The 15,901-nt window shown below is 37.1% G+C and overlaps 1 protein-coding gene across 5 annotated transcripts in view; it reads right to left on the bottom strand.

Moving 5' to 3' along the window:
• PDE4D (phosphodiesterase 4D) overlaps window positions 1-15,901 on the bottom strand; it is an 800,884-nt gene that overhangs the window by 211,323 nt on the left and 573,660 nt on the right. For 4 of the 5 annotated variants that reach the window (XM_031003276.3, XM_004058814.5, XM_055367861.2 and 1 more), the window contains exons 3-4: window positions 12,260-12,296; window positions 3,952-4,025 (exon numbers count right to left, since the gene is read on the bottom strand). In XM_031003276.3, the coding sequence (XP_030859136.1) occupies window positions 3,952-4,025; window positions 12,260-12,296 (111 nt within the window). The remainder of the gene's footprint in view (window positions 1-3,951; window positions 4,026-12,259; window positions 12,297-15,901) is intronic. The other variant, XM_055367862.2, reaches the window with a different exon arrangement.

Below are 15,901 nucleotides of genomic sequence, written 5' to 3'. Positions count from 1 at the left end.
AGAAATACTCTAAGCCAAAGGTACTTAAATAAATTCTATCTTGTGTTCTCTAAGTTTTCAGATGTTTGCCAAGTTCCACAAAATGACTATAAACCCCTTGAAGTAAAAAAAAAAAAAAAAAGCATGCTGTCTGATTAACTTATATTCCCTACAGAGCCTAGCACAATGCATCCAGTATTCTGTCAGTGCTTAATAAATTATGTTGAAAAGAATATCATTTATAAAGTATCCATCAACATTTTTGAAATATAACTTTATAAAGTTATTACTTATAACTGACAGCTTTTAAAATATAATGATTAAAAACACTTTTAGATACATTCAAAGATGTCTGATATATATATATATATATTAGGTATATAATAATTATATATATATTGCCTCTACCAAAGGTGAACACTTAATAAACACTTCTTGTGGATCAGACATTGCTAAATAAGCACTTTAAATGAATTATCTCATTGAATCCTTACAATAAGCCTTAAGGAAGTAAGTTTCATTGTTCTCATTTTACCAATAAGAAAAACAAAACTTTGAGAATTTGAAGAACTTGTTTTAAGTAACGAAGCTGAGATTTGAACTAAACGAATGTGATCCCAGGGTCTATGCTCTGCTTTGCTGCCTTAGTTTGAGATGTTTTTGTGGAACCTGCATGCACAGCCTCAGATATGTGCCAATGGCATCAACCTCTTCAAATATGCCTTGCTGAGATGATGAATTTCTTAGCAGGGTGGGGGAAACTTGGGGAAAGCAGCCTGGGATTTTATAAATTCTCACTGGTTCCACTCAGCCTCTGGCTCCCTTTCATTGCTCTTAAGGTTATTGGTATCGATTTGGGATTAAAATTTTGTGTTTGATTGAAAATGCACCAAATTTTACTTCTGAATTATTTTAGTTTTTTTTAGTTATAAAATAAAATGGTTGGGGGAAAAATGGGGAGAATTTAAACTCGATAAACCAAAATATTAATATTTTAAGCAGCTGCTCTGAAATAGCTCTGGTCTATATACCAGTAATTATCTTCTTCTTCTTAAATTTTTTTATTTTTTAAAGTTTTGAGACAGGGTCTCACTCTGTTGCTCAGGCTGGAGTGCAGTGGTGTGATCATAGCTCACTACAGCCTTGAACTCCTGAGTTCTAGTGATTCCCCCCACCACCTCAGCCTCTCAAATAGCTGGGACTACAGGTGCATGCCACCATGCTTGGCTAATTAATTTTTTTTTTTAGAGATGGGGTCTTGCTGTGTGTAACAGGGTGTTATCTGTTACCTTCTGGCTAAGAGTTTATCATTCAAATAATTGATATCCTGATTACTCCTTTTTAGTCCTTGCTCTGTGAAAATTTAGAAACCATTGATTTTGTCTGGGAATGGTATTAAATAAATATTTTCACACTCTTCTGCAGTTTTGGAAAACCAAATGGTTGACTCAATACTAATTATCTCCTTTTACTATCAATCCTACAATTAACTGGTACTCAGGAACTTGATATCTGAACAAGTAATGGCAAGCAGAAAATATTAATACTTTGATCCATGGTTGCCTCGATACCTCCTCTAATGACAGATGAGCCAGAACTCATTTCTGGAATAAAAAATCTCAAGGGCAAAACAAAAACAAAAAACCCAAGGTGACAAGAAGCAGTAGTGTGTTAACAAGTCAGCAATGTGCATCTGAATACCCACCCAGGGGCTGGGTTTGGAATGCATTCTTCCTAGACTCCTTTTCTGCAGCAAATAAAAAGGGTGGCTTGTGCAAAGGAGCACATGCCTTCCATAAAATCCAAGGATGAGCTTGGAAATGTTCTAGTGGCTCTGTGAGTGCCCAGCAGGGAAAGTTCTGATTCTTCCAGTGCAGAGTTACAGCACTTTGTTCTCACTGAACAGAATCGAGTTTAGCCGTGAATAGATTGAATCCTACTATTCTGATACCCAAAGAAGCCGATTTGGTTTGAATCAGTAATGGCGGCACAAATTTGCATTGACCAAAAGGAAGACCACAGTGGCCTTTACTTAGAGTCTGCCAGATAATACTGTTTGGTTAGATGTCACCCTGGGCATTGACAAGGCAGAGAGGAAGTTCAGGCTCAAGCTATGATTTTCTGTTTTCTTCTAGCTCCTCCTTTCCATTTCAATCTGTTCCATCCCTGTATGTCAGCTGAAAACTTCTGTCTTGCATAGAAACAGGCCTCAGATCGTCTCTGGAGCCTGACTGATCAACTATTTGCCTGCCACAGATTTAAATGCTGGTACCCAGGTGACCACATGTAAAGGAAGCATAAAGGGAGTTTCTTGTTCACTTTTCAAAGACAAAAATCTCAGTTTCCTGGGTAAAATTCGAGACTAAAAAGTTTGGGAGTGACAACCAGTTAACTTCATTTCTTCTGCAGAGCTGAGACTTTCTAAGGGGGAGGTGATTGACCTTACAAGCTACCAAATCCCCAAAGCCCAAGGGGGCCGCTGAGGTCAGTATGACATTGCACGGCCACGTTACATAGAAAACGTGATTAGTAATGAACAGGTACCTCAAAGCATGCCCTCAGATTTTACGTGCTGAGTTACTACTTTGCCCTTTCAGCAAACAGGCCTTTGCAGACTGATAGACTCTGTATTATGCTAGGCACAGGGAATACAAATGTGAACCGACTACATTCCTACTCACTGGGAACTGACAGTGTTCAGGAGCATCCCAATAGACAAACAGGCAACAGGAGCACAGAGAGCTACGTGCTAACATAGGAATCAAGTACAAGGTACAATCAGACAGAGATGGAAAGGCACATCACTTTGATTAGGGCTTGTGGGTGTGTGTCTATGTTGGGTATTGTCAGGGACAACGCTCCAAGAGAAATTTTATTTAAGCTGCAACCAAAAGAATGAATGACAATTATCCCAGTAGATGAGGAGAGGAAGAAGAAGATGAGAAGTATTCAGGCTGAGAGAATAGGACTGCAAAAATTCATTACCTGGAAAAACAGAACCTAATGGGTTCCATTCCAATAGCTTGCATTGTTACATTTATATTGATTTTTAAAAACTTTTTTCTATCACAAGAAGTACTTGAATAATGGCCAGAGCTATTTTTGATAATGAAAAATGTGAATCTGGGAGGTCAATTTTATTACTATGAAATGGAAAGTTCAGATTTTTCATTGTTTTTAAGAAGTAGTAACTACTATGAAATGTTATGCACTTAGCTAAGTTATAGTTCCTAATACACTTATATTTACTATCCTCTTAATATGATTTAAATGTTTTTTTTTCCTTCTGGAAAATTATTTGAAGTTGGTATTTTAATATTTTATTTCTTATTAATAGCAGATTTTTTTTAAAAAATGGACCTTGAAATAACAGCAAACCAGTTTTCCATTTAATATTGAAAAATTACTTTTATCTTTTTAGATTTTTTTGCCTTTATCAAGAACCTGAAATGATAATCATTTCCCATCTTTCAAATGCTTTCCCTGTTGTCATATAAACCACAATTCTATTAATTGCTCCATGAATGCTGCTGATCTGAAAGTCAGTAACAGCAGGAGAATCAAAGATCTTTGCTATGATATGGCGCTTCTCCAAATCATCGTTGTCTTGAGAGGATGACTTTCAGCTGATCTTAAGGTGTGATGAGATTATTCACCCACGGTTAATTTATGAAGTAAGCCGAAACTATAAAGTTACCCTGAGTGTAAATAACTGGGCGGAGGACTGATCATGCCAGGTGATTTCTGACAGATGGAATCACCATATTTATTTGTCATACTGCTTCATTTCTGATATTAGAACCATCACCACGAAGTATTTATAGAAAATTAACAGGACATCATATGACTTAGTATACACAGACAACATGGCAACAACACAGAGAAGTCTAACATATTGCCTTGGGCTCAATCAAGTTGAGAAAACTTGTTTAAAAGTTCAGCAAAAAAGAGGGGGGAAAAAGGATATCTTACTTGCTAGGTGCTCGATCTTGCAAATTAGTTAATGCAGCAAAGTTGTTTCGTACAGTTCGCAGACTGGCCAAGACCTACAACAAGAAAGGATTCTTGAAACTTCTTGAGCTAAGGCCATTTTAAATACACTTGAAAATGGTTTGTTAAGAGAAAACTTGATATTGCTTGCAACTTAGTTTCATATACCACTAAAGAATCTCCCAACACTTAGTGCAGTTTGTAGGTATCCACACGAAATCCAGAGAGGCCAGACTGCAGGGATTTTCCAGAAATCTCTCCACATTGTCTATGCACATGGTGACAGTAGCAGCAGTTTCCACAGTATTTCTGGGTTCCTTAGTCACCAAGACAATATTCCAGGCAATACACAGATAACATGATTGCATTTTATGCACATTTCAAATAGTATAATATAAAATGCTAATAAATCTCACTTTAGGGATAAAAAATTCCCTACTCCCAAATCTCTTCAAAAATTGATGAAGAATCTCATAATAATAAGTTGGCAAGTGAAGTGAATTTTAAACTTTTTCTACCTTTGCCACATGGCTACTCTAGCTAGTAAGCAGACATTGTTTTCTTTTGTTAAGGTTATCTGAATTGTGCATTGTAAGAAGCTCTCAGGGATGCATTTCTTATGTAAAATGCTACGCCCTGTACATGCACAATGCTTGGCACACAGAAGATACTCAATAAAAATTTGTTGACTAAATGAATACATAGACACAACATGCCCACACACATGACAAGGCAGGACCAATAGGTGTCACTATCTCTAACAGTCGCTTTTTCTAATTCCAGTTGGAACTAGAAAGTAGCCAACGGACTGGAAGTGAGCCTAGGAGAAGGTTCCTAGAGCCTTATCTCCTTCTTCCCTCCTCTCTTTCTCCTGAAATGGGCAAGTTTCCCCAGGGTCAAACCCATATTAGATGGGATTATAGGTGATTTGGGTGACAGCTAGAGTGCTAAGTTTATGTAAAACACAGATTCCAAATGTCTGAGTAGGTATTACCTAACAACCCAGACTGTCTGGCTCTGTTATGTAGTAAATGTGTGAACTTGGACTAGATATGCAACCTCTTTGTACCTCAGCTTCCTAACCTGGAAAACTGGGATAGTGATACCTACCTCGTAGAATTGTTGTGAGGAGTATATGGAATGACAGGTTTGGTGCCAAGAACAGTGCCTGGCAAATAGAAAGCATTCAGCCAATATTAGCCCATGATGGCAGCGTTACCTTTGACTTAATGACTTGGCATGCACTTGGGAAATTTACTTAATGCCTAGCATTGGTAATTCAAGAGTCTCCAAAGTTTTAATTGCTTCAAAGTTTCCAGAGTTGTTTTCAGAAATGTTTCATCTGGCACAGACCTAGACTAAAATCAGTCTAATTTTTTTTCTAAGACAAGAATGTCCCAGACTCTGTTTTGTTGTTGCTGTTTATGAAATTGACATTCATTTGTACAAGTCAATGGAGAGCTGTGTACGCCTTTGGACAGTGACTTAGAGAATTTTCCCCTAAAGGAGTTAATGCTGCTTCCTAAGAAGCCAACCGTGATTAACTCAGTCACTGGAAAAACCTGGCTCATTATCTCATATAAACAACCCACGGCTCTGAAAGGTCACGCTGCCTATGATGGAGTATTCAAATGGCCGACTGCTGACATCAGACCACGATGTCTTTCATTAGGCATGAAATCTTGAATGATGCAGAAATAAATCGGATAAATGATCCACTGTCATTAAATCATGCAGGCTTAATTTATGTTTTAAGAAGTGAATATCAAACATACTAATGGAAACTTTAAGATAAAATCATTGCACCAGCTAATTGATCCCCTTCCTAGGCAAAATTTTTAACCCTAGAATTCTGAGATTTTTATTCCAATACATAATAGTTAAGTTCATTGCAGTTGACAGCTGGGTAAATAGACATAGAAATGCAGGCAACTTATTTTCTATGATCATTTGAAGGGAAACATCAGTCATGAAAAGAAAAATTAGTTCATCAAAGAAAAAATTTCTGTAGAGGAGTTTTTGCCTCTATTATAATAAACTTCTAATTTAATAAATAATCTAATATTATTTTGTCTTGGTTTTTAGTTTAAAATTTATTTATTTTTGTATAATTTATATCTTCACATGCTTCAGAATTTAAACAAAAGAGTATAAAGCAAAAAGTCTCCCCTTCAATGATTAAGATAAAAATCAAAATTATTATTACTTCTGAAAAGACGCAATAGAAACAGATTAACCTGGGGAGGGACACTCAGGGGACATTAAAATACTGATAACTGTTCTATTTCTTAAACTGTTCATTTTAGTATTATTCTTTATATTTTACATAATTACAAGCTATATTCCCTTATATATATGAAATACTTCAAAATAAAAAGTGAAAAAAGAAATCTGTCTTCCGGTCTCTCCTTCAGACAATCAGCTGCCTGGCCATAGCAATCAACTTTTAGGTTTTCTATCTTAAAGTTGTTTTTGTACAAACACTGTTGCAATAAATAATCTTGTAGAGAAATTATTTCCTAGGCATGCCAGTATTAGATTATTTATTGTGTGTGTGTGGGTTTTTTTTTTCTTTTGCAGCAGGACAAACTATTTTATAAATTTTATGTTTGCTGTTAACTATTATCTTCTACAGTATGACATGTATGCTATTGGCAGAAGTGTAAATAACATTTCTAGACAAATCTTATAAGGGGGTGTTGTCTTGGGCCTCGCTGACTGACTCTTGGTGTCGTCATCACTGTTATCACTGTGTTAGTCTTTTAAGCTTTCACTTTGCATTGCAGGGCACAAACAGGGAGCATCTGTTACTGCAGGCTGTGGGGAGAACTATAAACAGTTTTACTGAAGCCCCTAAGTTAAAGTTCCATTGTTCTTTGCTTTTGTTCAGGGCAGCCCTCACTTCCCCTGAATTCGACTCTTTAAGAACTGTAGTCAAAGCTTTAAGGCTCCTTTTACAATTGTCCTTACTCCTTAATGCTTCCTAACCAAAAAGATCCCTGACGTTTCTTCCACAGAGCTCAATGGTTAGAAAATTAAGGTCATTTCTTTCTCTTCTGCCCCACCAAGCAGAAGTATAGCCAGTCAATGTCAAAAATACATTGGGAATGATGAGAAATATATATTCCTTAGGAAGGAAATACTGGTAGTTTTACAGAAAAATTTTAGACAAAGATGGTTCATGTATTAGCCCATGGGGAAGGATTCAATGTTATTTACGTACACTACTCTCGGATCTTCTTAGGTGCTTCTAAACATTTATTAAACAATAAGAATCACTGAAAATAGCAGGAAAATGCGGTTATCATTTAACACTTAAACAGCTGAACATCATAGCCTAAAAAAAGAGGAAAATAAATGGTTTCGAGGATTGTTTTTCATAACCATATACACTTGTTACCACTAGATGGCGGTAAAACACAGACCATGAGGTTGAGGTGCCACTGGCGGCGGAGGAAGCGGCGACCCGCACTGGGAGAGATTCATTACTTCGGTTTTACCTCCGGAAAAAGCTGGAGTCGAGTTATGCTTATTTACAAAATAGAAAGGTCATTTTTATGAAAAGAAAACCTCTTTCCAAGTTATGTTTTGTTTAAACCCTATGAAATTGCTGGTTTGTACACCAGAAAAGGTTGATAGACAATTTTATATGGTTCGCTCTTAAAAAGAACTTAGATGTCCAGAAGATAGTAGTTGTAATTTAAATTAATTAAGGCTAAAGAAAAGCTAAAAATTTAGCACCGACTGAAACGAGGTGACTATCTTCTTTCATAGCCTGGCAGGGAGGGCCTAGCACAGTCTGCAAGCTTGGGGATGGTGATGAGGCCACAAGATCGTTGCTGCTGGGTGAAGTGGCTGAGGGACAGGCAGGAATATGAGAATATTGGTTATATTTTATTACCAACTAAATGGTAATATTCTATAGTATTAATAACTACTGCATTTTTATCCTAGAAGTATCCCAGGTGCTGTATTTTGGTTAGAGTAAAGGTAAAGAGATGTAGTTGTTGTTCCTACCCCGTTTTTTTGTTTTTTGTTTTTTTTTTTTTGAGACGGAGTTTTGCTCTTGTTGCCCAGGATGGAGTGCAATGGCGCGATCTCGGCTCACTGCAACCTCTGCCTCCTGGTTCGAGTTATTCTCCTGCCTCTGTATTTTCAAATCAGGGATATCTCCTTAGTCTGAATGATGTGAGGGTTTCTCCAGGGATCCAGCATAATGCTTGGGTTTTCCTGTTTTCTCTTTCTTTCATCAGAGTCTACTTCATTTAACATTACGCACTTCCACATGAGAATTCTAGTCAACTTAGAGTTTTACTACAGGGTAGTTGTGTCACAAATCCTGGGATCACTGAGCCCGGAGGCAGCTGACAGCAGAGAAGAGTTTCCTACAGTTTATCAGCATTGTGCCTCCTTAGTGCTCCTTGGCCCCCAAGAACTCTGGCCAAGAAAAAAAGGTCAGTTGCCGAGTGCACTCCAGTGGGATTCCTCTCTAGCCTTCGTGCTAAGGAAACACCCACACCAAAAGATTTCAACACAAACACAAGAGAATACTTTAACAATTGAAATAAGAAAAATATTTAAAGCTGTCTTTTTCTGAGGACCAAAGGGATTCTGAGCTTACACGGGAAAGCATAAGAAATCAGAGGTGGAAAAGAGTTTAGGTTAAACACCAGCAAGAATTTCTAGCCCTGACAGTGTTTTAGACAATGGGATAAACTATGGAGAGATACTATAGGATCCTTTCTGAAAATTACTATCCAAGATGTTTCAGGCTTTAGCCTGGCCAAAAAAGTGCAATCTATCTTTGCACGGCTTCCTAAATTCTCCTCTAATTTAGGATTTTGCTCTTTTCACGTCAAAGGAAACCATGATTTGGAAAGACCAGGGAGGGATCCTTTCGTGTTTTGGAGATGGACTCAGGCATAAAGAAATGAGTTCTCAAGAAGAGGCAGAAGATGAGATGGATTTGGGAGGGGATCTTTGAACACTTTAGACAGGGGAGGGCCATTTTTAGGAGCCATGGGACAGAAAATATGCACAGAAAAATAAATCTGAAGGGATATAAAATAAAATGTCAGTAGCAGTTATTTTGGGGTTTGGAATTTTAGAAAATTTTCCTTTTCTTTTTCTTATTATTTTTCTAAACTTTTATGCAAAAAGTTTTTGTTTTGTTTTGTCTTTTTGAGAAGCATAGCTTTTTCACTGGAATTTTGTGTGAAATTCCAATTTTCAAAGCATGCTGGGAAAAGAGGGTAATTCTTTGGCCTACCTGGCTAAATATTTTTCTGAGTGACTTTTCTAAAATCCATTGTTTTCTGTCCTTTGGTGAAAGCAATTATGGTATATCAGGACAAATTAGATTGGTATCACTTCAAGTGACATAAGTATCTTATGTTTTTAGTTTTAAATAGTTAATGCTAAAATAGCACTTACCATTAAGTGGTAAGTGCTTTACTTTGTATTAAAGAAAATTTGAGAAGTTAGTGATTGGGTCAGCAAAACATGCCAATCATGTCCAACAGGGTTTAAGAGAAGGCCACTCAAACATACTCACTGGGACTTCTCTCTTAACCCCTCCCCACAGATGCTCTATGAAGAGTGGTGAAACTCTTCAGGGCTTAACAGTTTTTTGTTTTGTTTTGTTTTTAATTCTAGTGGGGCTTTCCAGGTCTTATACTCCAGTAAAAGGCCATTTGTGAAAACCATGATGAAGCCCCTTATAAAAAATCGGCAGCCTCTCAAGTAATGACCACTCTCTACAAGGTATTATGAGTCACTTAGCTAATCATAAACAAAGACTTAATATACTATGGGATTATTTTTAGGCATCAGATATGCCTATAAATTATATAGCTGATTTATATTCCAAGTTCTAATTTCAAGTATATTAAGTACACATCTTTTTTATTTAAATAGCTTACTAACATGGACTAAATTATATATATGTGTGTATTTCCCAATATCTTGAAATTCCATTAGTTTTTTTTTTTTCGTGGAGATTATAGGTACACTACAGAAAATATCTAATCAGGTAAAAGACTAGATTTCCTTGGAATTTAAGAGCACTGATGGCAGGGTTCAAGTCCAATTTACTAATCTATTTGTTGCAGCTTAATAAATATTACTTGATGTAAAAGACCATATATCATACACAGACCTTTTTTCATTTATTAAATATTTATATATATTTTTTCTTATAATAATACCTAGATCATTTGGTTAGAAACAAGAATAGCTACTTGAATGAACTCAAATTGGAATGATTGGTTCTATGTTTGATGATGTTACTTACATTGTTATGCCACATTTTGTCTGTTCACCTCTCTCTCAGGTCTTAGATATAGAATTATAAGTTTTCTTTCTTTCCTTTTTTTTTCTTGACAGAGTCTTGCTCTGTCACCCAGGCTGGAGTGCAGTGGCATGATCTTGGCTCACTGCAACCTCCACCTCCCGGGTTCAAGCAATTCTCCTGCCTCAGCCTCCCAAGTAGCTGGGATTACAGGCACCTGTCACCATGCCTGGCTAATTTTTTGTATTTTTAGTAGAGACAGGGTTTCATCAAGTTGGCCAGGCTGGTCTCGAACTCCTGACCTCAGGTGATCCACCCACCTCAGCTTCCCAAAGTGCTGGGATTACAGGTATGAGCCACCGCACTCGGCCATAAGTTTTCAATAGTAATCAATTAAAAACCCTCAGCTTTATAAGATTTTGCTATCACATCATATTATTAAATCATACAAGTGTAAATTTTTTGGACACAGAAATACAGGTACTAGAAAGAATTCATAATCTCCAGCAAAACCTTCGGCAAACAAGATATTAACCATCTGAAAAGGATGGTGATTGTATTTTATTTTTAATTGCCTGCATTAATTTAAAAAGTTACTATTATACATTATGTTACTTATGAATTGATTATATTATAGGTCTAAGTTACAGTAATAAAAGTTTGGAAAGTTTTAAAAAGTAGAACTATACATAATCCTACTATCTAAACCCTATTATCCATTTAAAAAATAATACTTATGACATTTTATAAATGAAAGAACATTTTCAGCTCTATACATTTAAACCAATCACAAAGTTTTTATAATATTATATTTTCAAGCAATTGTGCCTAGCATTTTATAAGCGTGGTATTATTTCAGTGTCTTAGCAGTCTTATGAGGTGGGTACTCTTGGAAATGTTATTTAACAGAGGAAGAGACCAGGCTTGGAAAAGTTCAGTGACTCGCTCAAGTCCATTTAGTTGGCAAGAGGAGGTGAAAGGGTTTTAACTAGATCTGACTGTCTTTCATCCAGCTCAGTCCCCTAACTCTACCAGTTGAAAAAAAAAGAGGACCCAGAAAATTTAAGTGAGTTGTCCAAGGTGCAAGAGCACCTTGATATATGATATAGGCCTGATTATAATTTTTAAAACCTCTCAGGATTACTTGCATTTTAATATTTAACATTTCTTACTCATCAGTGTTGGTTTTAAACCTGCTTCATGCCCCAGGTTAAATCAGTTTTATCTCATTCTGCCCTTAGCTGTCTATACCAGAGACTCTCAACTTCTCCTGCACACTAGAAAAATACTAAGGCCTTTAACAAATACAGATGCTTGTAACAGATCTCCAAATTTTTGGATTTAATTGACCAGGGCTGCAGCCTGGGCACTGGGATAAGAGGTCTCTAGGTTAATCTAACGTGCAGGTAGGGTTGAGAAGTATTGGTCTATACATAGAACATCTGGTCATCAACTCTTTCATATTTATATTCCCAAACATTTTAGATCATGTTATCACCTGCTTGCACATATGTCATGTGGTTAAAGTATTTTCATGATTTGTATGCCTAGAAGGAAGAAGTAAACATCAACACATCACTCAGCTAAATCTCTGCACAAATGGCGTATGTAAAAAAGAGATAAATAAGGTATTGGGTTGAATTGGAATATTGAATTTCAAGCACTGATCATGTACCTAATTATACTAAACATAACTTAAGCCATGATATAGCGTTCTGCTTCTAGTGCTTATGTCAGTATGAGCCCAATTAAGTATATCCCTTAGCTAATTTATTATTTGAAGCAAAGACACTCTTTGGTACTATGGGTTTATAGGAAACAGATTAATATAGCCAAAGTCACTTTCTCTAGCATTGCTTTTGAATTGCTTGAATGAACCAAGAATTTGTATTTATACTTGTGCTTGATTTAAAATTAAATTAAATTAATAACCCGAACTAATCCCCCAAATTAAATTTTTACATCTGTGAGAAACCTGCCCATTCACCAAGCTGTGCTTACCTGAGCAAATGGAGTCACAATCAAGTCATCTCCGTGTCTGAAAAATAAACCAAATCCCACATTAGAAATCATCAATAACTCTGTGCTCAGTGTCGTTCAATATTAAACGGCTAGTTCCACTTTCATGAGTTCCCATAGAGAATTACAGTGATTCCATCCTTATACTTCAGCACATGTTCTTCCCAGCAACTGGGTTAAAAATATGTCTTCTGGGATGTTAACAATTGTCCAACTCCCTGGGTAAAAAGAGGGGCTTCTTGATCATCAGCCAGGGTCACTGTTGCTTTTTAGGCACACAGGATATGCAATAGTAGAAATGGTGTTCCAGCAGTGGGGCCTGAGTTTTACTTTTGGCCTCTTACTGTAGATATTAGTAAGCGGTGCTGTGGAAGGAACCAGCAACGCAGTGACTTCAGTGAGAGAACCCTTGACCACCTAATATTTGAAGGTGATTAGCATGGAGTGTTCCACATCATCCCGTGTAAGTCTTGGACAGGCTAGGAACTGTAGATGACATGGGACTGCATCATACACTAATAAAAACCCAGTGAAATGTTCAACTGACTCATCCCAGCCACTGTAGTCACTGGGAAATGTTACTCCATGTGTGCAGTTGCTGCAGCAACACCAGCTACACCGTGCCTGGGGTATGGGAGCAAGGTGTCAGCATGACGTGTCTTGGAGGGACAGGGAAGGGCAAGGAAAGTTGTGCAACATTCCAGTTAGAGGAAAGTGAGAAACTGGGGCCCAGGGTTCTTTTGTGGTATTTCTTAGCATGAATAATTTGAGGCAAGGATTTCCAGAGTAACCATCAGCTATTTCTTGATCTAGCTAGATAAAATTCTTAAATCAAAAGTGAATGCTATTATTCAACACAGACAGCTCCCTGGACATGGCCCTGAGAACAGTGCAAATAAACTTTTCGCTCACTCATGAACAATCTGAAAACGACCTGAGTGACCCAAAACAACATCCATGAAACATGCTGGGGCACAGGGAGCATATGGATGATGTTACTCAATAAATTGTTACCAATAGCTAGAATAGGTGCTGTGGTCGTCATCAAACTATGTGGAGATCTTGAAAATAAAAATGTGGGAAATAAAAGCAGAAGAAGGAAAAAACAATGTAAAGGAAGCATGTGTTATTTTACACCCCCTTAGTTCCAGAATCATGTTTTTCAAGGGGCACCTGCTCTTTGTAGAGATTATTCATAGAACTCTAGAACTCTAAGAAGGTAGGACATTGGGTTTTATGATCATTTTATAGAAGAGGCAACTGAGGTTCAGAGAAGGCATAAGGTCTAAAAGCTAATAAGTGGTAGAGGCAGGATGTCAATTGAAAAAGGTATTTTCCCATGTTGATGTTTAATTGCCATTGCAACAGTATTAAGAGGTGGGGGCCTGTGAGAAGTAATTAGGTCAGGAGGGCTTCACACTCATGAATGAATTAATGCTGTTATGGTGGGAGTGGGTTAGTTATCGTAAGAGTGGGTTGTTATAAAGTGAGCCCAGCCCCTCATGTTTTCTCTTTTGCATGTGCTCACTTGCCCTTCCATTTTTCCATTGTTTGGGATGATGCATCCCAAATATCCTAATCAGATGCTGATGCCATGTCCTTGAACTACCCAGCCTCTAGAACTGTAAGATATAAACTTCTTTTCTATATAAATTACCCTGTCTATGCTATTCTGTTATAGCAACAGAAACTGGACTAAGATAGTGTTCTTCTGTCATCAATAAATAATTTACATAATTTACCTTGACTCTCAAAAAAAAAAAGGTCTTCTGAGGTCAAGCCCAGAAAGGCTCTTTCCTAGAACAATGGCCCAGGGTAGGAGCAGGCCTGGTGCACTGAAGTGGCAAGGAGGCCATTGAGCCCAAGGGAGCCAGCAGAGAGGGATGAAGCCAAGGAGGCAGAGCAGCTGCCTAGATGAGAAAGAAGCAGATACAGAGCAGCAACGAGAAGCTCGGTGATTCTAGAGAATGCCATGGAAAGCAGGAAATTCAGAATCATGGGTGGTAATGAGCCAGGCAGCAGATCACGGAGCCCTTGTATGAAATGTACAAGAACTTGGATTTTACTCTCTGATGGAAGTTTGGGTTGGAATTTCAGCTCTGCCACATACTAGGTGTGTGAAATTGTGCAAGTTATTAAACTTCACTTTCCCTTGGCCTCTTCATCTGTAAAATGGAGATAATAGCACATACATATAGTGATGTTTTGGGATTCAATAAATTAATAATGTTAAGTGCTGAAAAATGTGCTTACCACACAGTAAATGTTCAATAAACATTTCTATAATAATAATTAGCAGCAGTAGTAAAACCTTTTAAATCATAATGATTTTTGCTTTCCTATGCAGTCAGGAAATTGCAAAGACTCAGAAAACTGATACTTCGCTAAGAAGGACTCTTGAGACCCTGTGACAGGTCTATAAAAGATTGAGGGCTTTAAAGGGGCAAAAATGGAAGCAGGGAGACCAGTGTAGAGAATAGAAGAGATGAGGACCTAAACTAAATCAGTGGTAGTTGAGAGAGAGAGAGAGGGACGATGACAGCATTAAAAGCTCTGGGGGAAAGAAAAAGTTCTGGGGAAAAAAAGATATGAAAATTTCAAGCATTTACAAAAGTAAAAAGAATGTTATCATAGCAAGTGTATTTTATATACAATCACCAACTATTACAACAATGTTGCAAGGTAGGTGACATTACTCCCATTTTTCAGATGAGAAAATTGTAGCTCAAATTGATTAAGAGATTTAACACAAAGACACGCAGGTAGTAAGCTGCACAGCCATACCTGGAATGGTCCCCTTTTGTGATATGCATTGGCTGATTCCTATGGAACAGCTTAAAAAGATTAAAAATAAAGCTCTAGGAAAATGGCCCAATAAATGCAAATTTCAAAGTGATGCCAGGGTTGGCCAGCTACATTTCTTCCTTGGCCCATCATTCTGACTTTCCCTTCTGGCTGTGTCATATAGGTAAATATAGGGCTGCAATTTCTCTTATGTACTTATTTTGAAACAGTAGCCTAACTCTCACAAAACAACTGAGAAATATTTACAGATACACCAGTGTTTAAAAAGCATGAAGACAAAATCCAGAGCTAAACACTTCAGCATTTGACAAATTTCTACACACATAAAGGCACCTTTAGAGTTCATTTGAAGCCAAACATTCTTGGGAGTGGTGGACAAATCAGTAAACTGTGTAGTGTGTTAGAAGTCCGAAGACAAAAGACATTTTCAATAGGTGTATATACTACATATATTGCATTCAAGATAGTTCAATGGTTTCTGACATTAAAAAATGTTATTAAAAATTCCATAATGGGAGGTATATTACACAAGGAGAAAAGACATGCCACCTATGCCGACTTGATTTGCCAGTCTGATAAACTATTCATCTGCTTCAATGCATGGCCAAGCTGAAGACACTGTATTGTAAAATGGATGAGAGGCAGTTCAGATAACCAAAATTAAAATAATATGACATCTTGTTATTGTCCCAAGCTATAGTCTCTTCTTTCATTTTATTCTTTATAATTGCCCTACTATAAAGTTTATTTTTTTCAGGACTAAGTCATCTTGACAAGGCACATCATCAATCTGAAATGAATCCATGGAAATATGTCTCC

Source organism: Gorilla gorilla, chromosome 19, assembly GCF_029281585.2.
Source record: "Gorilla gorilla gorilla isolate KB3781 chromosome 19, NHGRI_mGorGor1-v2.1_pri, whole genome shotgun sequence".
NCBI lineage: Eukaryota > Metazoa > Chordata > Mammalia > Primates > Hominidae > Gorilla > Gorilla gorilla.
The sequence above is the reverse complement of the archived record's forward strand: the minus strand, read 5'-3'. Positions and strand labels throughout refer to the sequence as shown.